This window comes from Pseudophryne corroboree, chromosome 4 (genome assembly GCF_028390025.1).
Source record: "Pseudophryne corroboree isolate aPseCor3 chromosome 4, aPseCor3.hap2, whole genome shotgun sequence".
Taxonomy (NCBI): domain Eukaryota; kingdom Metazoa; phylum Chordata; class Amphibia; order Anura; family Myobatrachidae; genus Pseudophryne; species Pseudophryne corroboree.
The window spans coordinates 608,294,716-608,320,677 of NC_086447.1; the positions used below are offsets into that span (position 1 = coordinate 608,294,716).

Genomic DNA, 25,962 nt, shown 5'->3' on the forward strand with positions numbered 1-25,962 from the left:
GACCTCCATACAACAGATAAGCACCTTTCCATGCACTTTACATTTTTTTTTAAATAATTGTCCTTTCTGCTTTTTTAATTATTCTGTATTGTGTTCATCTGAACGGTATATCATTGAGGTGTTATATATATATTTTGTTCATATTTTTAGGAATCTGTATTTTTATGTAGAATAAAAATCCATATTTTATATTTATATTTTTTTCTTTTCTTTTTCTATATATCTTTTATATGAAAATTGTGAGAATTGAATACTATTCTAGTTCCTCTACACCTGACACCGATGGTCGCAGATGCCCACATCCCCCCTCCAACACACACTAATTATTCAGCAGCTTACCACTGCTGATTTATTTACGGGCCTGCAGACATCTTTTGTACCGGAAGTGCGTCAATTATTGGACATTTTATAGGGTTTATAATTTAGTGAGTCTCCCACAAGTGGCGCTGGTTTTTCCTTTATATATATATATATATATATATATATATATATTCTTTCATTTTTCTCTCTCAGTGCATTAGTATAGAGTCGAGGGGTATTCAATTAGCTCCGACATTTTCTCAGCTATTGAATTTGCCCTGCTACGTATTCAATTGAGGGCTATTTTTGCCCATTTTTAAGAAATTTTTCGCCAATGCCTTTTCATTTCTTTTCTTTTTTGTGAAAAAGCATTGGCGAAAAATGCCTCAAAATCATTGAAAACGCTGTCCGATCCACATGTTTTTTTACTCCTGACGAATGTTTCGCCTAGCCAAAAAAACGTTCCTGCTATTACATAGGGTGAATTGACCTAATAAATAGCTAAAACTAATTGAATATTCCACATAGTGATGTGCCATCACATAGGGCGTAAACAGCACTCTGCTTGAGAAATGTTAAAAGTTCTGCTGCATGTACAATTAACAATCTAGTATCAATATCTCTATGCTGTGGAGATATTGAGGTTAAGAACAGGAAATCTTAAAAGCTGCAATTCAATCTGGTAGTGGCGCTGTTTTGCAGTATCATTCCGGATGAAGAACTTCAGGTGTCCCCAGCAGATGTCTCCAACTTTGTTGCTTCCCCTGCCTCATTATCATCTTCACATGTTTAATCCTGAGGGCCTAATTATACCAGCTATCATTTTGCTCAGGTACTTCAACATTTTGTTTATCAGAATATCCTGCTACCATTGATGCCAGCTTTCTTCTGCCTTGCAGGATTATTTGCAGTGGACTTTATTTTTCTTACTCTTGGGCTCCTGCCTTAGATTGCCCAGACCTACCCTGTGAACTACAGCTTTCTAACCTTGCTCTCTGAGACCTTTGCTCTTTTCCCGTAGTTTGTTTCCCATCAACTGCTTCTCTGTTACTGCAAGATTCTGTTTCATGTGTTCTTTTGTTTTCTGTTACATTTTTATAACAATATAATTATGCTAATTTTACCATGTGGGTTTTTTTTTTCATTTATAACATTTACTTGCAGGACTTTAATGTTGTGTTTTTCTAGAGCATTTCTAGTGTTGGCATTGGTGCACTCATACCTGTATATACTGTAAATTTCCATTTAGTGATATTCATCAGTGGCATTTGTTGGGAATCATAAGAGCTTGAGATAGTCTTCTGGGAACTGACATACGAGATATTTTATGTCTAAAATGCTTATATGAGATATTTTGACCCCTAAGGGAATACAGTCTCAAAATATGGAGCTGCTCCCTTAAAACTATTACTTTATTACATTTCTTATATACTGACAGTATATTCTGAAGTGTTTTGCAATTGGGAACAAACACAGTACTAAAACAAGACAGGGGTTTATGTAATAAGTTCTGAGAAAACGGAACTGTTAGGAATTTAGCAAGCTTGCCACTAAATTTAAAGTTGCAATCAGTTAAAAAGCCATCCCTGCTCTGCCCCACTTACCAGAGCCGAACCTGTCTTCTCTGTTTCCACTCACACCAAGCTGGAATCCATAAGTGGTTAGGGCACATACCCGTGAGGCAAACTCTCACTCAGAATGCTCATGTCCATCTGCATTATTATATAGATATGGAAAGGAAGGAGCTTGGAATAAATATATGCAAAATCACGTGCACAGCATAAATGGAAAAAATAATTTCTGCTCAAAAGATACTGAAAAACTTAGAATCAGAAGAAGTTTAAATAATAATTATAGTCCTCAGTAGGACATAGGCTGAGGAAAATTAGGGATTGCAGGAGCCTGCTAAGCAGACACAGTTAATTTCCTGACTGTCGGGATCCCGGCGGTCAAAATACCAACACCAGAATCCTGACACCCGTTGAAATGTTTCTGACCGCCGTCCGGAATCCCTACTTGGGTGGCGGTCCACGCCACCAGGCCTGAAGCGTGGCGAGAGTAGCCGCGCTCGAGGTTGGGATTCTGACTGTCAGGATTCCAGCATCTGTAGTTTGACTGCCGGTATCCCGACAATTGGGATTTCATGCCAAATCCTGCTAAGTATGTCTGAGCACAACTCTAACCATTCTCTTGCTTACCTCCTTCCTAAGTTACTCTTTGTAAAGAAGGTCTTCACTGTTGTTGTGCTGTATAGACCTAGGCCTTATTACCACTGTGTGCACTGAGTAAGAAAAGTAAAGATGACATAAACTTCTGGTGAACCAATTTTCAATCAATTAGTATCAGTACCTGGGCTAGATTAACAAAGGAGTGGATAGGACTATAGCTCCAAGCCACCTCATAAAAAGTCTATTGTGACTGCATGATGACGCCCAGCTGGCCACACAGTCAGCCATAAAGTATCAAAACTGTATTTCTATTTTCCCCACATATCAATACAATTATTCTACTTTTGCATATTTAAGGAGACATTGGAGCTATTAATGTAGGGGGTGTACACGCTCCTATAGCAAAGTCCAGACCCCCACCACACTGGTCACAGCTCCTCCGCTTCTCACAGCACAAGAGTCAATTCACTAGTACAAACAGAGAGGGGTGGTTAGAGAGTATAGTTTGAAGTGGAGATGTGTGCCGGACTATTTTTGCTGGATTTGATTTTAACTCTGATTAGTCGTCTGGATTTGGATTTGCATTTTTTTTTAAATGACAAAAAGGCTAAAAACACATAATATGGGCATTTCTTTTTGTTCCTAGAGTATTATTAACCTCAGTAACATTAATTTCTAGTAATTTCCACTCAATTTTGACCGCCTTACAGCTCACAATATTGTTCACCAACATAGTCCAGGCTGGATACAGTACAGGTCAGTGCACATTGGATACAGTGCGGGTACAGTGTGGATTAGATACAGTCCATCTGGAAAGTATTCACAGCGCTTCACTTTTTCCATATTTCGTTATGTTACAGCCTTATTCCAAAATGGAATAAATTCATTTTTCCCCTCATAATTCTACACACAATACCCCATTAATGACAACATGAAAAAAAAGTTTTGTTTTTTTTAGATTTTTGCAAATTTATTAAAAATAAAAAAGAAGAAATCACATGTACATAAGTATTCTCAGCCTTTGCTCAATACTTTGTTGATGCACCTTTGGCACAAATTAGAGCCTCAAGTCTTTTTGAATATGATGCCACAAGCTTGGCACACCTATATTTTGGCAGTTTCACAGATTCCTCTTTGCATCACCTCTCATGCTCCATAAGGTCGTATGGGAAGCGTCGGTGCACAGCCATTTTCAGATCTCTCCAGAGATATTCAATCGGATTCAAATCTGGGCTCTGGCTGGGCCACTCAAGGACATTCACAGAGTTGTCCTGAAGCCACTCCTTTGATATCTTGGCTGTGTGCTTAGGGTTATTTTCCTGCTGTAAGATGAACTGTTGCCCCAGTCTGAGGTCAAGAGCGCTCTGGAGCAGGTTTTCATCCAGGATGTCTCTGTACTTTGCTGCATTCATCTTTCCCTTTATCCTTACTAGTCTCCCAGTACCTGCCGCTGAAAAACAGCATGATTCTGCCACCAACATGCTTCACTGTAGGGATGGTATTGGCCTGGTGATGAGCGGTGCCTAGTTTCCTCCAAACATGACGCCTGGCATTCACGCCAAAGAGTTCAATCTTTGTCTCATCAGCCAGAGAATTTTGTTTATCATGGTCTGAGAGTCCATGAGGTGCATTTTGACAAACTCCAGGTGGTCTGCCATGCGATTTTTACTAAGGAGTGGATTCCGTCTGGCCACTCTACCAGAGATGGTTGTCTTTCTGGAAGGGTCTCCTCTCTCCACAGAGGAATGCTGTAGCTCTGACAGAGTGACCATCGCGTTCTTGGTCACCTCCCTGACTTGGACCCTTCTCCCCTGATCACTCAGTTTAGACAGCTGGCCAGCTCTAGGAAGAGTCTTTGGTGGTTCCGAACTTTTTCCATTTATGGATGATGGAGGCCACTGTGCTCACTGGGACCTTCAAAGCAGTAGATTTTTTTTGTACCCTTTCCCAAATTTGTGCCTCGAGACAATCCTGTCTCGGAGGTCTACAGACAATTCCTTTGACTTCATGCTTGGTTTGAGCACAGACATGCACTGCCAGGTGTGGGACCTTATATAGACAGGTGTGTGGTTTTCCACATCATGTGCAGTCAACTGAATTTACCACAAGTGGACTCCAATTAAGCTGTATGAACATCTGAAAGATGATCAGTGGAAACAGGATGCACCTGAGCTCAATTTTGAGCTTCATGGCAAAGGCTGTGAATACTTATGTACATGTGATTGGGCATTACTGCCTCACAGCACTGAGGTCATGGGTTTGATTCCCACCATGGCCCTAACTGTGTGGAGTTTGTATATTCTCCCTGTGCTTGCGTAGGTTTCCTCCGGGTACTACTGTTTCCTCCCACAATTCAAAAATATACTGGTAGGTTAATTGGCTATCCCTACAAATTAACCTTAGCGTGAATGTGTGTGCGTGTACATGTGGTAGGGAATATAGATTGTAAGATCCACTGGGGCAGGGACTGATGTGAATGGCCAAATATTCTCTGTAAAGCGTTGTGGAATATGTGTGCACTATTTAAATAACTGGTAATCTCCTATATAATAGCCCAGATCTGTGACTGTGTGCCTGTGTATCTAAGGCCGGGCGTGGCTAGGAGCTCTCATTGGGTTAGCATCAGGTCTATCACACCCAGTCCACAGCTGATTGGGCAAGAAAAGCCCTCCCACACAAGTTACATCCAATGGGAGGCTCTACCCTTTGGCTGCTATGTGTTCCCAGAGCAGGATTAACAATGGGACTGATGGAGCTGCAGCTCCAAGTCCACACCCCAAAATAGGCCCACTGCATCTGCAGCAACATACCCTCCAACAATTTACACAGAAAAACCGCTACAAATTCCAAAAGGGGGCATGGCCACGGGTAAAATGGCGTGGTCACGCCCCTTTTCCTATACTTTCAATGGAAGTTTGGAGTGCCAAAAATCTGTACAGACCATAAAAAAAAAGGTCCTGTACCTGCCAAAAAGGTACAGCTGGGGGGTATGCCACTGCATCTGCAGCAAGTCTCTGCACTGTAGATAGGGGAAAAAAATCCTTTTACTGCAGCGTCCTATGGAGGTCATTCCGAACTGATCGCATGGTGCCGTTTTTCTCAGCGCAGCGATCAGGTCACTACTGCGCATGCTTATGCACCTCAATGTGCAGGTGTGTCGTACGGGTACAAAGCGGATCATTGCTGTGCCATGGATTTAACGAAGAATCCATTTGCACAGCCGATCGCGAGGAGATTGACAGGAAGGAGGCGTTTATGGGTGTCAATTGACCATTTTCTGGGAGTGTTTGGAAAAACGCAGGCGTGTCCAAGCATTTGCAGGGTGGGTTTCTGATGTCAATTCCGGGACTGGACAGGCTAAAGTGATCGCAGGGTGGGTGTCTGACGTCAATTCCGGGACTGGACAGGCTAAAGTGATCGCAAGGGCTGAGTAAGTTCTGAGCTACTCAGAAACTGCACAAACTATTTTCGTAGTGCTCGGCTGCACATGCGATCGCACCCTTGTACAGCAAATATACACTCCCCAGTTAGCAGCGACTATGCGTTTGCACGGCTGCAAAAAGTAGCTAGCGAGCGATCAACTCCGAATGACCCCTATGTCCTGCTGCCAGTCCACCTGCCCCCACCGGCATCAACAATCCCCATGACCCCTTAACCATCACACGTTCTTTGTCCATGCAATATTTAACCACTCACACAATCATGATTGGGGATAACACTCCATTTAATAAAAAAGGGGTTAAGGGGGCGTAGCCCCTTTCGACGGTGTGAAGAGCACCCGTAGGGCGCGATAATTTACCTAGTAATAATAATAATAATGTGGTTTCTTCGTTTTTTATTTTTGATAAATTTGCAAAAATCACAAAAAAACTTTTTTCACATTGTCATTATGGGGTATTGTGTGTAGAATTTTCAGGGAAAAAAATAATTTATTTCAGTTTGGAATAACATAACAAAATGTGGAAAAAGTGAAGAGTTGTGAATACTTTCGGATGCACTGTATGCCAGATAATAAAAGTGATCTCTCATTTAGTGCAGCAGTGAAAGGATTACAAATAAATTTCTATCAACATTCCACAACTGTACACATTTTATTAGCCAAACAAGTTGTAATTATTGTTATCACTAGATATCCTCTTCTCATATACTGTTTATTCACTGCGTCCACTGTTAATAAACCAGAAACAATGACCTCTTATTATCTATTTGTTTTTTATTTAGCGATTCTGAAAATGGACTATTCTGTGGTTGATTTAGAAACTCTTCAAGCTTTATACGAAAATGTAAGTATACCTCTAAAAGAACATTTACAATACTCTGCTTTGTTTCTGCCGATTTTTGGGGGTCATTCCGAGGTGATCACTCGCTGATGATTTTCGCAGCGAAGTGATCAGGTAAAAAAACAGCAAACCGGTGCATGCGTATGCGCCGCAATGCACACGCGTGTCGTACAGGTACAAAGAGCATCGTTGCTGTGCAGTGGTACTAGCGAAGAATCCAATCGCACAGCCGATCGCAAGGAGATTGACAGGAAGAGGGCATTTACGGGTGTCAACTGACCGTTTTCTGGGAGTGGTTGGGAAAACACAGTCGTGTCCAGGCGTTTGCAGGGCGGGTGTCTGACGTCAATTCTGGGATCACCGTCGCTGGATTCATCGCACATGATAAGTAACTACACGGCTAGTCTGGTTTTGCACAAAATATTCATGTACCGCTCAGCTGTAAAGGCGTTCGCACACTTGCAAAGCGAAAATACACTGCCCTGTGCATGGCGACAATGCGTTTGCATGGCTGCTAAAAGTAGCTAGCGAGCGATCAACTCGGAATGAGGGCCTTTTTTTGGTAGGCAAAACAAAGTTAGGTATGTGTTTCTACAATAAAACATACTGCTCTTCAGGAGGCACTGAACCTCTATGAGATTTTCATTGTATCTATATTGAGAGATGAGTGAACATCTGTTATCACCTTGAAAATGAGGTACCTTTATGACCTTCCATGCTGATAGTGCCTTTCTGTAGCTGTGTGATCCTCCAACATTCTCAGGGTAGGGGTCTTTAGGTTGACCACACTTAGGTCGACCACTATTGGCCGACATGCATTAGGTCGACATGGCCACTAGGTCGACATGGAAAAAGTTTGACATGAGGTTTTTTACTTTTTTTGGTGTTGTTTTCTTGGTAAAGTTACGGGGAACCCCAATTAGTGCACCGTGTCCCCTCACATGGCTCGCTTTGCTCGCCATGCTTCGGGCAGGTTACTATTCCCAATCGTAGTCCATGTGGATAGTAAAGTATGAAAAAGTTACAAAAATAAAAAAAATAAAAATATGACGAACTCATGTCGACCTTTTTCCATGTCGACCTAGTGACCATGTCGACCTAATGCATGTCGACCAATAGAGGTCGACCTAATAACTGTCAACCTAATAACCGTATCCCCATTCTCAAGTATTAGCTGTCGCATCTGCTGTGAGTTCAGTGACCATATCTATGATATCTTGCTTAATGCTGCAAATGTATAAATGTATACAGTATATTGTCTAATGAAAGTACATATATTTAGGTTTTCTTCATATCGTTCATATAGATCTACAAGCACCAGAATGCTTAAGTTGTTACTTGCTGTCACTTGTTCTACACAGTAATGTTAATGGGGGGTTTTTAACTCATCATCCAAATCTCATTGTCCCAGGAATAGTCACTGAAGCTTCAGTACTATTAAGCATGGGTCTGGTTTTCCTAGGAAGGGGGTTTTGCACATTTTTTGAGAATCTTTTTTCCCTATGGATTTTAGCTGCATACTGACCAGGCTGGGGCTGGTTTGTATTATGATAAGGTGGCCCCACCTATTATAGTGTGTTTAGCCTAGGCTGGCATAGCAATTTGCTGGTTAAAACTTTTGGGGGGATGGTTTTTCATTTATATAGTCATATTTTATATCAAGCCTATCAATACAAACCATGGCTAGTACAATCAAATGAATATAGTGGCATTGACATACCATAACATAAAGTTCCAGTCCAAATAGAAAACACCTGGAATTTCTAATGGTTCCACTGTATCAATCCTACAAATACACCTTATAGCCTAATGCCCAAAACTCCAGACTATAAGTCATTGCCACAAAAGATGCCAGAATATGCCAAGTACATTATTGCATTTTAGACAAAATGGTCCATAATCATCTTGAAATTTGGCTATTCTAAATGGAGAGAGGTACAGTATTCCTTATGAATGAAGAAAAGACACTTGTTTCTGCAAAAATTTCAGTGAGAGGGTAGAGTGGTGTGAGCTCTGCTGCTTAGTGTAGCTATTACTGTATGTAGAGTGCCTAGTGCAATCTAATTTATCCTAGATAACCATATAGAAATTACTTAACAATTATGGATATAAAGTAGAATCAATTTTTTAGAGGCCAAAGTCTATGCTGTTTTGTGAGAAATTCTAAAATATCCAGGAACTCGACAATGGTAAAACTAGACTTTCTGTAACTCATGGTTAAGAATCAGCAAGCACTGTACCTCCTGTTCTGTACACCGCAGTCACCTTTGGCTTGCTTGAATATTGACATTAACATTAGAAAGAGAGACATGTCTGTATGATGATGATGATGATGATGATAAAACCTGTAGTTAGTCCCACATCATTAAAGCTAAATATGTGATTCTAAATAGTAATAACTAGATAATACTAAAACTATACTAAAACTATCTATAGAAAACAGATAAACAAATCTTTAGAATAGCATTGGTACCGGTAATTTACACTGAAGAATTTGTTATGTTGTCTAAGCAGAATAGATAATTGCAGTGAAGAGAGATGCTAGGCTGATCATCAAAATAGCACAGGTAAATTGCACAGTGAAAAAATGCTGACATGCAACAGGTTTTCTGAATAGAACAGCTTAAGTTGCACTGTGAAGACATGCTGGCTGATCTTCCAAATACCAAAGATAATATGCACATTGGAGAAATACTGACAAGTAACAGGTTTTCAGAATAAAACAGATTTGGTGAACTGTGGAGACATGCTGGCAGATCGTCCACATAGCACAGGTAAATAAGCAGGCATCCTATTGATCCCCAGGACTAACAGAATCAGACTGATTACAACTCACAAAGGAGTGTCAAAGGAAATCCCTAAAAAGGCTAAACAACCAATCATCACATGTCATAAACCTAGCAAGACTCTGAACTCAGCTGCCGCAATCAAGAGTCAGAACACAACCCAGCATGAGGACTCCTGGTCTGCACAACTGACCTGTTACCTGGAGACTGATTAAAGCCACTAGAGCTAACCTCATCAAGGGCTGTTGAATTGTGCTAATTCCAGAATATAACACCATCATACAGTACTCTAAAGAGAGCATCAGTGACCTTCATATAACAGAGAAAGCATTATTGACTGCAATACAATAAACAGAGTATCCTAGAGACCACCATAAAACACACAGTGCATTCTAGTGACTACTAGAGTGTTTTATTGGCTGTCATAAATGTTCTTACAAAAAGATGGAGATGGGAATTTGGATACAAAATAATGTACTGTAGGGAGATATAGCATCCCTTTATGTGTCTACAATTTTGTTGCCTGCATGAACAGCAGAATTTCTAGGACAGTTGTGCACAAATAAAACTTGCAGAGTAGAATAATATTTAACTGTCAGCATCTCCACCTACCCATGCAAATCATGATAGTCTGGGGCTGTTACATACTGTTTTGAGTGTGTTAATGTTGAGCTATTGTAATACAACTGAAGAATGGAATGATTGCATATTGTTGCAGTTGTTTTTTTTTTCTGCTGGCTTTTTTTAAATTTTTGCAGTCACATGATTTTCAGTACGTTACCAGGGGCACGCCCTTGTCTGGATTCTCATTGATACCTACTACAGTACTTCATATAGCTGCATTTAGCACTACAACTTTGCAAGTCATATTGTATACATGCTAGTGTTCTCCTTTTTAGCATTACCCCACAGCAGGGTTGGACTGGCCCACAGGGGTACAGGGGATACCCCAGGTGGGCCCCACTGCCTGACGGCCCACCTTCTCCTCTAGGGATCCTGTTCCAGACTGTGCACTTGAAATTTACATTATGCATAGATTACATTATACTGCACAGATTTGTGGTGTGTTTTCTACAGTGCATTCCTGTTATTAATCTGGTACATTACCCTGCATGGACTAACAATATTTACTATATATATTTATGAAGGGGCCCTGACCATGCGCTCTAAACATGGGCCCTACCACTGCATTTCCCCGGTGGGCCCTTCATGCCCCAGTCCGACACTGCCCCACAGCCTATATTTGTGACCTCTACTCTGCCTTATGTGTTGCCTGGACTGACCTCTTGTGATCCTTACTCTGCCTTATCTTCTGCTTTGACTGGTCTTTTGCTTGTGTCCCCTGCTCTGCCTTGTCATCTACCCATACCGAGCTGCTGCTTGTATTTGATTTGAATATTATCTGCACTGTCATTTGTTTTGTGTTTTTGTCATATTTCTAAACCTGTCTGAACCTATTTCCAACAGTGATTATTACCTTGCTTGCTTATTATACACAACATTCAATGACAATCACAGAGATATCTGCTGTGGTTCCCTGTTTTAGATAGCAAAGGCAGTGCCTATAGATTTCTATGGAGGCTGTGAAGATATGAAATTTCAAGCTTTGGAATGCGAAACAAAAGTTTCTGTGAGAGGGATCTGAAGCAGAAACTCTGCATCAGTCCAAATCTGGAAGTAAAGTAATTCTTATACATTGCGAAGATGGGTACCTATCAGCCCTGCGCTTCCATGTGGATACTGTTAAAATGTCAGCATTCCTTAAATTCTTATTGCCACAATATCTAGTTAATAAATGATAATTATCTAGATCCGTGTTGGCCAACCCGCGGCTCTCGAGCCTCATATGGCTCTTTCTTCATTCAGATGCATCTCCCGCTGCCCGCCGCTCCTGACAGTCTCCACCCAGACCCGCCTTTATCACAGGGCTGCAGGGACAGGAGAGGAGGCAAGAGCGCAATGCGGCTCCCACAGCCCGCCACTCCTGCCAGACTTCCATCGGACCTGCGGGAGTGCGATTCCGGCATTTTATCAGGACCACGCTCCCTGCCCTGTCTGACCTCCTGCTAGTGCCGTAATTAGTGTGAAATAGCCGGTGACAGGTGAGGCGGCTAGCTACCAGTGACCAGAGGGGAAGGATACTGAGAGACACAGTGAAGAGGGTGGCAGTCTGAGAGGCAGAATGAGGGGGGAGGTTGAGAGGCACAAAGAGAAGGGGGAGCAGACTGAGAGGCACAGAGAGAAGGGTGAGCAGGCTGAGAGGCACAGAGTGAAGGGGACAGGCTGAGGGGCACATAGTGTAGTGGGAGCAGGCTGAGAGGCACAGAGTGAAGGTGGAGCAGGCTGAGAGGCACAGATTGAAAAGGGGCAGGCTGAGAGGCACAGAGTGAAGGAGGCAGGCTAAGGGGCACAGAGTGAAGGGGGAGCAGGCTGAGAGGCACAGAGTGAAGGGGGAGCAGGCTGAGAGGCACAGAGTGAAGGGTGGGAGGATGAGAGGCACAGAGTGAAAGGGGGAGCAGGCTGAGTGGCACAGAGTGAAGGGGGAGCAGGCTGAGAGGCACAGAGTGAAGGGTGGGAGGATGAGAGGCACAGAGTGAAAGGGGGAGCAGGCTGAGTGGCACAGAGTGAAGGGTGGGAGGCTGAGAGGCAAAGAGTGAAGGGGGAGCAGGCTGAGAGGCACAGATTGAAAGGGGGCAGGCTGAGAGGCACAGAGTGAAGGGGGAGCAGGCTGAGAGGTGCAGAGTGATAGGGGGCAGGTTGAGCGGTACAGAGTGAAAGAGGGCATGCTGAGAGGCACAGAGTGAAGGGGGAGCTTGCTGAGAGGCACAGAGTGAAGGGGGGCAGGCTGAAAGGCAGAATGAAGGGGGAGGCTGAGAGGCACAGAGAATGGGGAGCAGGCTGAGAGGCACAGAGTGAAATGTGAGCAGGCTGAGGGGCACAGAGTGTAGGGGGAGCAGGCGGAGAGGCACAGAGTGAAGGGGGAGCAGGCTGAGAGGCACAGAGTAAAAAGGGGAGCAGGGTGAGAGGCACAGAGTGAAAGGGGACAGTCTGAGAGACATAAAGTGAAGGGGGAGCAGGCTGAGAGGCTCAGAGTGAAAGGGGGAAGGTTGAGAGGCACGGAGTGAAAGGGGGCATGCTGAGAGGCTCAGAGTGAAGGGGTAGCTGGCTGAGAGGCACAGAGTGAAGGGGGCAGGCCGAGAGGCACAGAGTGAAGGGGGAGCAGGCTGATAGGCTCATAGTGAATGGTGGCACACAAAAATATGGCATGGCCTTGTGCCAGTTAGGGCACGCCCCATTTCTCTAACGTCCTAGTGGATACTGGGGTGACTTTAGTACCATGGGGTATAGATCGGGTCCATTAAATAGTTACATAGTTAGTGAGGTTGAAAAGAGGCAAAATGCCCATCGGGTTCAACCTGTATACTGTGTTAAGATGTTCATATTATAATGCACCTGCTGAAGTAATGGTTTAGTACCAATTGACAACTATGATTGTTACCACTCCCAGATATTAATGTCACTATGTTAAAAGCTATAACCCTGGATACTTTTTCCAGTTAAAAATGTGTCCAGTCCGTTCTTAAATGCATTTACAGAGTCTGCCGTTATTAACTTCTCTGGCAGGGAGTTCCAAATCTTTATTGCCCTTACCGTGAAGAACCCTTTCCTACGTTGTGTATGGAATTTTCTCTCCTCTAGCCTCAGTGAGTGTCCACGTGTCCTATACGGAATTCTTTTAATAAACAAATCCCCTGCTAAATCCTTGTAATTACCCTTTACATATTTTAAGATATTAATAATGCCTCCTCTTAGCCGCCTCTTTTCTAGTGTATACATATTTCTCTTACGTCCTTGAGGATGCTGGGGACTCCAAAAGGACCATGGGGTATAGACAGGATCCGCAGGAGCTTGGGCACACTTAAAATACTTAATCTCGGTGTGAACTGGCTCCTCCCTCTATGCCCCTCCTCCAGACCCCAGTTAGACTTTGTGCCCAGGAGTGACTGGATGCACACTAGGGGAGCTCTCCTGAGTTTCTCTAGAAAAGACTTTATGTTAGGTTTTTTATTTTCAGGGAGACCTGCTGGCTACAGGCTCCCTGCAGCGTGGGAGTGAGGGGAGAGGAGCAGACCTACTTCTTCTTAGTTAAGGGCTCTGCTTCTCGGCTACTGGACACCATTAGCTCCAGAGGGTTCGATCACTTGGTGCGCCTAGCTGCTTGTTCCCGGAGCCGCACCGTCACCCCCTCACAGAAGCCAGAAGAAAGAAGTCGGGTGAGTATGAGAAGATCAGAAGACTTCAGGACGGCAGAAGACTTCAGTAACGGAAGGTACAGCACAGCGGTAACGCTGTGCTCCATGCTCCCACACACATCACCAACGGTATTTACTGGGTGCAGGGCGCTGGGGGGGGGGGGGGGGGGGGCGCCCTGGGCAGCATGTTACTGGAGTTTTGGGGCTGGCAGAGAGCTTTTCGGTGCCTCGGCACCGTTTCCAGAAACCCCCGCCGGCATTTTTCATTTTTAAATTTGGCGGGCCGAAGCGCACCGGGAAGGGGGCGGAGCTTCGTCCCGCGGCTCACAGGCGCCATCTTCTCCTTCAACACGCGGCTGAAGGGAGACGCTGTCGGGACCTCCACATTCCTCAGACAAGTAACGGGGAGATATTCAGAAGGGGGGGGGGGGGCGCAGTGTGGTGCTTATTATCATTACAAAGCAGCACTGGGTACATATATCTTTTCTTGGGATATATGGGCGCTGGGGTGTGAGCTGGCATACTCCCTCTATGTCCTCTATCTGGGCTCCATTGTGGGCCTGTCACCTAGCTGGGACGTTCTGTGTGTTGTTGTGTGTCGGTACTACGTGTCGGCATGTCTGAGGCTGAATGTTATTCACCAGAGGAGGTTATTGGGGGAGCGGATGCGGGACTAGATTTGGGACTGTCGACGCAGCCGACACCTGATTTACTCGCATTGCTCAGTATGATAAATTCGAATGTTGCTTCTTTATCAAAGAGGTTAGATAAGTCTGAGTCACAGACGCAGGTGTGGAAAAAGTCCATGGAAGAGGCTTTGTCTCCGGTTCAGACCCCATCCGGGTCGCAAAAGCGGCCATTTACTCAGGTGGTAGATACTGATACCGACACGGACTCTGATTCCGAGGTCGATTTCACTGAGGCTGCTTTACATCCACGGTTAGTTAGGAGTGTTCAGTACATGATTGTGGCTATAAAAGATGTTTTACACATTTCTGATGAACCTGAGGTACAGGAAACAAGGATTTGCTTGTTCAAGGGAAAAAAACCTGAGGTGAAGTTTCCCCCCTCTCATGAAATGAATACTCTTTGTGAAAAGGCTTGGGAGTCGCCGGATAAGAGGTGGCAGATTCCCAAGAGAATTTACATGGCGTATCCTTTCCCCTCTGATGACAGGGAAAAATGGGAGGCGTCTCCAAATGTTGACAAAGCTCTATCTCGTTTGTCTAAGAAAGTAGCACTTCCGTCCCCTGACACGGCAGCTCTCAAGGATCCGGCGGATCGTAAGCTGGAGACGTCTTTGAAGTCCATTTTCGCTAATTCGGGTGCATTGCTCAGACCTGCTGTGGCGTCGGTATGGGTGAGTAGTGCTATTGGTAAATGGGCTGAGAATTTAGCTAATGATATGGATACCCTTGATAAAGATAATGTCCTTTTGACTCTCGGATATATCAAGGCGCTGCAGATTACCTGAAGGATGCGGCGAGGGACGTCTGTCTCTTGGGTTCAAGAACCAATGCCATGTCAATATCAGCCAGGAGGGCGTTGTGGATCCATCAATGGAACGCTGATGCCGACTCCAAGAGGGCTATGGAAGCGTTACCCTTCAAAGGTACTGTCTTGTTTGGGGACGGCTTGGCTGACCTGGTCTCGACCGCGACTGCGGGTAAGTCCTCTTTTCTTCCTTATGTTCCCACACAACAGAAAAAGGCACCACATCAGCAAATGCAGTCCTTTCGTCACAATAAATACAGGCGTGGAAAAGGTTCGTCCTTCCTCGCTTCAAAAGGTAGAGGAAGGGGAAGGAAACCTCCTGCAGGCTCAGGCGCCCAGGACCAAAAGTCCTCCCCTGCTGCTACCAAGTCCACCACATGACGCTGGGGCTTCCCTGGGGGAGTCCGGACCGGTGGGGGGCCGTCTACGAATATTCAGTCAGGTCTGGATTCAATCAGACCTGGATCCTTGGGTCCTAGAGATTGTGTCTCAGGGATACAAACTGGGGTTTCAGGAGATACCCCCTCACCGGTTCTTCATTTCGGCATTACCAGTAGCTCTTCCGGACAGGGAGGTGGTGCTGGCAGCGATTCAAAAATTGTGTCTACAGAGGGTCATTGTTCCCGTTCCCTCGTCCCAGCGGGGGGAGGGGTTCTACTTGAGCCTCTTTGTTGTGCCGAAACCGGACGGTTCGGTCAGACCAATTCTAAATCTAAAATCCCTCAATCCATACTTGAAAGTTTTCAAGTTCAAGATGGAATCCCTTAGAGCGGTAATTGCCAGCCTGGTAGGGGGGGATTTTATGGCGTCATTAGACATAAAGGATGCCTACTTGCATGTCCCGATATATCCTTCGCATCAGGCCTTCCTCAGGTTTGCGATACAGGATTCTCATTACCAATTTCAGACGTTGCCGTTTAGGCTCTCCACGGCTCCGAGGATTTTCACCGAAGTCATGGCGGAAATGATGGTTCTCCTTCGCAAACAAGGGGTTACAATTATCCCGTACTTGGACGATCTCCTGATAAAGGCGAGGTCCAAGGAACGGTTGCTGAGAAGTGTAGATTTGTCACTGTCGGTTCTGCGACAGCACGGTTGGGTACTCAATTTGCCAAAATCTCAGTTTGATTCTGACCACTCGGCTGCCTTTACTGGGCATGATTCTGGATACGGATTTACAGAAAGTATTTCTTCCAGAAGAAAAGGCTCGGGAACTGCAGGCGATGGTCAGGGAACTTCTGAGGCCGACGAGTGTGTCAATCCATCACTGTACTCGGGTTCTGGGGAAGATGGTTGCGGCGTACGAAGCCATTCCATTTGGCAGGTTTCATGCCCGGGTGTTTCAGTGGGACTTGCTGAGCAAATGGTCCAGGTCTCACCTGCACATGCACCGGAAGATAAGTCTATCTCCCAGAGCCAGAATTTCTCTCCTGTGGTGGCTACAAGATCATCACCTCCTAGGGGAACGCCGGTTCGGTATCCAGGATTGGGTGCTTCTAACAACAGATGCAAGTCTCAGGGGCTGGGGCGCAGTCACCCAAGGAAGAAACTTCCAGGGGAAATGGTCGCTGCAGGAAGCCTGTCTCCACATAAATGTTCTCGAGTTAAAAGCCATTTACAATGGCCTGCTGCAAGCAAGAAGCCTTCTTCAGGGTCGACCTGTCCTGGTACAGTCAGACAACATCACAGCGGTGGCGCATATAAACCGTCAAGGCGGAACAAGGAGCAGAGCGGCAATGGCGGAGGCCACAAGAATCCTTCGCTGGACGGAACAACACGTGAGCGCCCTGTCAGCAGTCTTCCTACCAGGAGTGGACAACTGGGAAGCAGATTTCCTCAGCAGACACGATCTCCATCCGGGAGAGTGGGCTCTTCACCAAGAGGTATTTGCAGAGGTGACAAAACGTTGGGGAATTCCGTTGATCAACATGATGGCGTCTCGTCTCAACAAGAAGCTCCCGAGGTATTGTTCCAGGTCAAGGGACCCCCAAGCCAGTGCAGTGGACGCCCTGGTGTCTCCGTGGGTTTTCCAGTCGGTGTATGTGTTCCCTCCACTTCCTCTAATTCCAAAGGTACTGGGGATCATTCGACGAGCAAGGGTTCAGGCGATTCTCATTGTTCCAGATTGGCCAAGAAGGGCCTGGTACCCGGATCTTCAGGAATTACTGGTGGAAGATCCTTGGCCGCTTCCTCTAAGAGAGGACCTGTTGTTGCAGGGTCCATGCGTGTTTCCAGACTTACCGCGGCTGCGTTTGACGGCATGGAGGTTGAGCGCCAGATCTTAGCTCGTAAGGGTATTCCCAGGGAGGTCATTCCAACTCTCATTAAGGCTAGGAAGGAGGTTACGGCGAAGCATTATCACCGTATTTGGAGAAAGTATGTTTCCTGGTGTGAGTCTAAAATGGCTCCTGCGGAAGATTTTCACTTGGGTCGCTTTCTCCACTTTTCACAGGCGGGAGTAGATGCAGGCCTGAAATTGGGTTCCATCAAAGTGCAGATTTCGGCTTTGTCTATTTTCTTTCAAAAAGAGTTAGCTGTCCTCCCAGAGGTTCAAACTTTTGTGAAAGGAGTAATGCATATCAATCCTCTGTTTGTGCCTCCTGTAGCTCCATGGGACCTTGATGTAGTCTTACGGTTTCTCATGTCTTCCTGGTTTGAACCTTTGCATAAGGTTGAGTTGAAATTTCTCACTTGGAAGGTAGTTATGCTATTGGCACTGGCGTCTGCCAGGCGGGTGTCAGAGTTGGCGGCCTTATCTCATAAGAGCCCGTACTTGATTTTTCATTTGGATAGGGCGGAATTGAGGACTCGTCAACAATTTTTGCCAAAGGTGGTTTCTTCATTTCACATTAACCAACCTATTATGGTCCCGGTGGCTACGGAAGCTGTGGCTTTTCCAAAATCTCTGGATGTTGTAAGAGCGTTGAAGATCTACGTCACTAGGACAGCTGTTGCTAGGAAAACCGAGGCGCTGTTTGTCTTGTATGCTTCCAACAAAATTGGTCATCCTGCTTCAAAACAGACTATTGCACGCTGGCTTTGTAGTACGATTCAGCAGGCTCATTCTTCGGCCGGACTACCGGTGCCGAAGTCAGTAAAAGCCCATTCTACCAGGAAAGTGGGCTCATCTTGGGCGGCTGCCCAAGGCGTCTCGGCGTTACAGCTTTGCCGAGCAGCTACTTGGTCGGGTTCAAACACTTTTGCTAAGTTCTATAAGTTTGATACCCTGGCCGATGAGGACCTTGCGTTTGCTCAGTCGGTGCTGCAGAGAGTCGTCCACACTCTGCCGCCCGTTCTGGAGCTTTGGTATAATCCCCATGGTCCTTTTGGAGTCCCCAGTATCCTCTAGGACGTAAGAGAAAATAGGATTTTGGTACTTACCGGTAAATCCTTTTCTACTAGTCCGTAGAGGATGCTGGGCGCCCATCCCAGTGCGGACTATTACTTGCAGTGTTTTCTTGCTGGTTAAATTAGTTTATACACGGGTTGTGTATTTCTTGTTTCAGCTTCTTGCTGGTGTTAATTCATACTGTTATCTGGTTTAACGTTACTCCGGTTGTACGGTATGTTTGTGGTGTGGGCTGGTATGTTTGTAGCCCTTAGTTTAAACAAAAATCTTTTCCTCGAAATGTCCGTCTTTCCTGGGCACAGTTCCTATAACTGGGGTCTGGAGGAGGGGTATAGAGGGAGGAGCCAGTTCACACCCAGATTAAGTCTTTTAAGTGTGCCCAAGCTCCTGCGGATCCCGTCTATACCCCATGGTCCTTTTGGAGTCCCCAGCATCCTCTACGGACTAGGAGAAAAGGATTTACCGGTAAGTATCAAAATCCTATTTTAACCTAGTAAGCCTTTTCTCGTACTCCAGTGTCTCTAACCCTTTAATCAATTTAGCAGCTCGAATTTTCTAGTTCCCCGATATCTTTTTTATAATATGGTGCACAAAACTGAACACAATATTCAAGATGTGGACATACCAATGATTTGTACAGTGGCAGGATTACATCCTCGTTTCTTGTCTCAATACCCCGTTTTGTGCACGCAAGAACTTTTTTTGCTTGTCTTTTTTGCTGCATTTTGACATTGTGTACTGTTATTAAGCCTATTATCTATGAGCACTCCCAAATCTTTTTCTACCACAGTTACCCCTATATTTTCCCATTAAGAATATAGGATGCATGTGTGTTTTTTGTCCCAAAATGCATAACTTTGCATTTTTCTATATTGAACCTCATTCCCCATTTAGACGCCCAGGTTTCAAGTAAGTTTAAATAAGTCATTCTGTAGAGACTCCACATCGCTTTCTGACTTAATTATCTTGCACAGTTTAGTATCATCTGCAAAGATTGACAATGTGCTTTCCAGGCCTATTCCTAGATCGTTGATAAATATATTGAATAGTAGCGGGCCAAGTACGGACCCTTGTGGTATTCCGCTGACTACTGGTGCCCAGCTGGAGAACATTCCGTTGACCACTACTCGTTGTACTCTGTTATCCAGCCAATTACCTATCCATATACAAATAGTATATCCTAGCCAAGTTCCCTTAATTTGATGATCAGTCTCCTGTGAGGCACTGTATCGAAGGCTTTTGCAAAATCTAAATACACTACATCCACTGATTTTCCCTGGTCAAGATTCTCGCTCACTTCCTCGTAAAGCTAATTAAGTTAGTTTGACATGATCTGCCCTATACATACCCATGCTGACTTTTGCTAATCTTATTAACCTGCAGATAATCCTCTATGCTATCCCTCAAAATACCTTCCAATATTTTACCCACTATAGAGGTTAAACTAACTGGTCTATAGTTGCCAGGATTATTTTTAGTTCCCTTTTTAGCTAAAGGCACTACCTTTGCTATGCGCCAATCCTTTGGTACCATGCCTGATGTAATTGAACTATGGAAAATCAAGTATAGTGGTTTTGCTAACTGCGACCTAAGCTCCATAATGACCCTTGGATGAAAACCATCTGGGCCTGGTGATTTATTAATCTTTATGTTGTATAGTCTATCCAGGACTACTTTATCACTTAAACAAGCATCAAGCCAAGAGTCATTACCTTCACTGTAGTTATGCACTACTCTCACCGTCTCATCCTCCGTAGGGAATACTGAGGGGAAAAAATTGTTCAGTATTTAAGCTTTTATTTTATCATTTATCAAAGCTCCCAATTCATCTTTTAATAGGCCTATGTTCTCCTTCTTTAACTTTTTACTGTTTATGTATTTATAAAACTTTTTAGGATTGGTTTTACTCTCTATAGCGATTTGCTTTTTGTTTACAATTTTAGCTGGCCTTATTACTTTTTTGCATTTTTTATTGCATTCCTTATAATGCTGGAATGACTCCTTCCCTTCATTTGATTGAAATATTCTGAAAGCACGCCTCTTTTTAGCCATTGCTTCTTTGGCCTCCTTATTAAGCCACATAGGCTTATGTTTAGTACTCCTGCGTTTACTGCTCATGGGCATTAATTTGTGAATATTGCTATCAAGCAACCCTTTTAAAGCTACCCACATTTCCGATGTGTCTTTACCATGAAACAAAACTTCCCAGTCAATGTCGTTTAATGCCTGTCTCAGCATATTGAAGTTAGCTTTCATAAAGTTAAATGTTTTAGTTGTCCCCTTATAGCCATGCTTCTTGAAACCGATATCGAATGTGATCATATAGTGGTCACTGTTTCCCAAGGCCTCCCCAACTTTAGTGTTTGATATAATGTCCACATTATTGGTAATAACTAGGTCCAGAATAATTTTACCTCTAGTTGGGTCCTCGACTAATTAAGACAAATATTGATCCTTTAATGTATTTAAGAATCTGCTGCTTCTAGTTTTTACACATGAATCGTTACTCCAATTTATATCCGGATAGTTAAAATCCCCTAACACTAGGATGTCCCCCACTCCCGCAGTTTTTTCAATTTGCAGTAATAGTTGTTCTTCGTCATTTATGCTAATATCTGGTTGCTTGTAGCACGTGCCAATGATTAGTTTCTTTGCTTATGTGCCCCCACTTGTGATCTCAACCCATAGTGATTCCATGTTATATCCAGTCCCCTCGTAAATACCATCTGTTGGAGCCTGGCACTTTAAGAAATCAATAGTGTGTGCTGGTTTCTCCCCTCTATGCCCCTTCTGCAGACTCAGTTTAAAAAAATGTGCCCAAGGAGCTGGGTGCATTCCTCTGGATCTCCAGAGAGTTTTCTTCAAGACTTTTATTTAGTTTATTATTTTCAGGTAGTACTGGTTGGCAACCAGTCTACCTGCGTCGTGGGACTTAGGGGGGACCGAACCAACCTCCTAGGGTTAATGGTTTGTAATCCCAGCTGACAGGACATTAAGCGCTGTTTCACATATCACACTGTGTGTGCAGTGCCAGCAGCATGCCACCACCCCCTAACAGATGCTGAAGTAGACTCCGCAGCGGTGAGTAATCACACTGGGGTCCCAGTTAGCAGATCCCCGGTGACAAGTTGTGGCATTAGGGCGGAGGTCACGGGCTGCGAGCTGCGGTGCCCACCGCGGACCCCAAAACTGGCGCTGAAATAAAGGGTATTTTTTAAAACACCCTTTACATAGAGGGGGTTATATAACTTCCTTGGTAACATTACAGACAGTATAAAGCAGTAAGGGACCGCGCGCCACTGAAGGGGCGGGGCTTCCCAGAGAGCGGGACCAGAAGCTGAAGGCGCCATTTCCTGCTGCTGTTGACTAAAAGGCTGCATGTTGGAGCTGCTCCTCCACAGACCCCACTGAACCACCAATTGTACTGGTACCAGGGGGGTTTATAGAAAGGGGGGAGCACATCAGCAGTGGTGACACTGCTGTCATACAAAATTGATATGTATTGAATATACCCAGTGGAGTGCTGCTTTGCCTGGGTATTGTGTGCTGGTCCCAAACCTCTCTCTGAATCACTCCATACACGCTGTCTGGGGTTTCTGTGCTTTCTTGCTATTTGTGTTGTAACTGCACTGTGATTTTTCACATAACAATAGAATGTCTGGGAAAAAGACTGTTTGTCCTTCATGTAACAATAGGTTTACACCTTTACCAGAAGGGTCTCTCTTATGTAACCAGTGTTCTTTACCCTCTCAGGGTAGTAGTCTGCAGGATCATTCAAAAGCATGATTAATACTATTAATACAGAGTTATCTACTACAAGACAGGAAAGGCAGACCCTTAAACAATCTGTAGATAATCTTTTTTTGTCAAGGCTGCTGACCACAGACAGGCTCCTCAGCCCCCTCTGTTGGTTTCTCATAAACGCACGCTCCCACAGGTACTCCAGTCTGACTCTGAGACTGAATTACCAGATCTGGATGAAGGGGAGGGTGACATGGAGGATTATAATTCTCGGTCCCCAGGGGTTGAGGCCCTGATTTATGCTATTAGGGAGGTCCTCAACATACCGGATAGGGAGATGGAACAATGTAAAACCAAATGTAAAACCAAACTCTTCTGCCACTTTTCCTATATCTAAGGAATTAAACTCTCTTTCCTGGTAGGCATGGGTCAATCCTGACAAGAAATTCAAGATTCCGCAGCGGGTATTAAATTCCTTCCTTTCCCCCATGAGGATAGGAAAGTATGGGAAAATCCCCCATCCGTGGATACTTCTGTGTCAAGGCTGTCACGAAAACTTGTACTGCCTGTACCTGGGGCTTTCGCTCTCAAAGATCCCGCTGACCACAAGATTGAGACTACACTCAAATCAATCTATACTGTGGTGGGCATAGCTCAAAGACCCACTATAGCTTGCGGCTGGATTTCCAGAGGAATGATAAAATGGTCTGATAATATAATAAATGGGTTTGAATCCCTTTCTTAAGAGGAGATCATTACACTGCTATATCATATTCAGGATGCTGCAAATTTTATGAGTGAGTCCGTTAAAGATTTATGTCTCATCAATGTCCGTACCTCTGCTATGGCAGTCTCGGCTCGCAGAGCTCTATGGCTGCGACAATGGTCAGCAGATTCTGACTCCAAGAAAGGTGTGGAAAATCTTTCTTTTACAGGAGAGGCCTTGTTTCGGGAAGAACTAAACAAGTGGATTTCTCAGGTGGTGGCGGGTAAGTCTACCTATCTGCCCTTGGCTGCACCTCCAGCTAGATGTCCCTACCTTGGGCCATCTCTGCAGTCCTTTTGTGTGGCCAGATTCAGAGGCAGAGCCAGAGGCATCTCAAATGCTGCTAGAGGAAACCGCGGTAAGACTCGTAAACCAGCGGCTGCTGGATCTCTGGACCAGGCCTCCGGATCGTCTTCCATGAAGCCCTCCGCATGACGGTTGGCATCAGCAGCAGGGCGACTTTCGTGTAGGTGCTCACCTCCAACACTTTGCCCACGTGTGGGCACAGTCCTGCCAGGATCCTTTGGTGAGGGACCTCATATCTCAAGGGTACCGGATAGAATTTCAAGCACCACCTTTTCTCAGATTGTTCAAGTCCAGCTTAGTAGCTTCACCTGTAGCAAGGGTTACCTTACAGGATGCCATTCAAAAGGGAGTTGTTGTCCCAGTACCTCCTCCGTTGCACAACAGGGTTTTTTACTCCAGCCTTTTTGTTGTACCAAAACCAGACGGTTCGGAACAGCCCATCTTGAACCTAAAATATTTCAACCCATATCTACGAGTGTTCAAATTCAAGTTGAAGTCCCTAAGGGTGGTGGTCTCCGGCCTGGAGGAGGGGGAGTTCCTAGTATCCCTTGATGTCAAGGATGCTTACCTACATATCCCCATATGGCCTCCTCATCGGGCTTACCTCTGGTTCGCTATACTGGACCACCACTTCCAGTTTCAGGCCTTACCCTTTGTTCTCTCCACAGCCCCAAGGGTATTCACAAAAGTCATGGTGGAGATGATGCTGCAGTTACACAAGATGGGGGTCAACATTTGGACGATCTCCTGTTTAAGGCGGTGTCCAGGAAATGTCTGCTACACAGCATCAACTTGACTACTCGCCTGCTTACGGACCATGGGTGGATCCTAAATTTCACCAGATTGGCCTCGACGGGCCTGGTACGCAGACCTCCTGATCACTTCGCAAGGACTTTCTGCTACAAGGACCATTCATCTAGCCAGATTTAGTGGCCCCATACACTACAGCGACATGTCGGACCAGACCCTCATGTCGCATAAGATTTCCCTTGGACCGTCCAGCAGCCTCCCGGGCAGCAGGGTTGCATAGTAAACATTGTATGCGGTCCTTTTGCATATGATGTATCTTATGCGATCCCAGCCATGCCTGCGGGAACCGACATATCACGAGTGCAGCACTAATGACCTTGGGGCTCCGATACGATGCTCACGGGACCATGGATCGGATCGGATGTAGAACACATTCGAATTGCCACTTTCCCGAATCGGATTAAATTGGGCATTATCGTTGTAGTGTATAGGGCTTTTTACTGCGTCTATGTTTGACGGCTAGGTAGTTGAGAGGAAGGTTCTAGCCAGGAAAGGTCTCCCACCTAAGGTTGTTTCCACTATAGTCCAGGACCATAAGGTGGTTATGTCAAAACATTACCACCGCATCTGGAAGAAATACGTTTCTTGGTGAGAGGGTAGAAAATATCCTCCTGTGGAGTTTCAACTTGGCCGGTTTCTGCTCTTCCTGAAGTTGGGCTCTATCAAGGTTCAGATTTCGGCTCTCTCCATCTTCTTCCAGAAACAATTTGCGGTCCTACCGAAAGTACAGACTTTCCTGAAGGGTGTTCTTCGTATTAAACCGCTCTTTGTCCCTCCCACGGTTCCATGGGATCTCTCTGTGGTCTTGACCTTTCTCTAGTCAGACTGGTTTGAACCTTTACACAAGGTGTAAAACATGACAAGCATGACACCTGACATTCACGCCAAAGAGTTCAATCTTTGTCTCATCAAACCAGAGAAGTTTGTTTCTCATGGTCGAGGAGTCCTTCAGGTGCATTTTGGCAACAGGCCTGTATGGTAGAGTGGCCATACGTTAGCCACTCCTTAGTAAAAAGCACATGACAGCCCACCTGGAGTTTGTCAAAATGCACCTGAAGTACTCTTAGACCATGAGAAACACAATTATCTGGTCTGAGGAGACAAAGATTGAACTCTTTGGTGTCAATGCCAGGTGTCATGTTTGTAGGAAACCAGCCACCGCTCATCACCAGGCCAATACCATCCCTACAGTGAAGCATGGTGGTGGCAGCGTCATGCTGTGGGGAAGTTTTTCAGCGGCAGGAACTGGGAGACTAGTCAGGATAGAGGGAAAGATGAATGCAGCAATGTACAGAGACATCCTGGATGAAAACCTGCTCCAAAGCGCTCTTGACCTCAGACTGTGGCGATGGTTCATCTTTCAGCAGGAAAACAACCCTAAGCACACAGCCAAGATATCAAAGGAGTGGCTTCAGGACAACTCTGTAAATGTCCTTGAGTGGCCCAGCCAGAGCCCAGACTTGAATCTTATTGAACATCTCTGGAGAGATCTGAAATTGGCTGTGCACCGATGCTTCCCATCCAACCTGATGGACCTTGAGAGGTGCTGCAAAGCGGAATGGGCAAAACTGCCCAAAAATAGGTGTGCCAAGCTTGTGGCGTCATATTCAAAAGGACTTGAGGCTGTAATTGCTGCCAAAGGTGCATCAGCAAAGTATTGAGCAAAGGCTGTGAATACTTATGTACATGTGATTTCTTAGTTTTTTATT

At 45.0% G+C, this 25,962-nt stretch overlaps 1 protein-coding gene across 1 annotated transcript in view; it reads left to right on the plus strand.

Annotated features, from left to right (window-relative positions):
• FMN2 (formin 2) overlaps positions 1 to 25,962 on the plus strand; it is a 428,360-nt gene that overhangs the window by 167,139 nt on the left and 235,259 nt on the right. Inside the window, exon 8 of the mRNA XM_063917606.1 lies at positions 6,690 to 6,751. Coding sequence (XP_063773676.1) covers positions 6,690 to 6,751 — 62 coding nt within the window. The remainder of the gene's footprint in view (positions 1 to 6,689; positions 6,752 to 25,962) is intronic.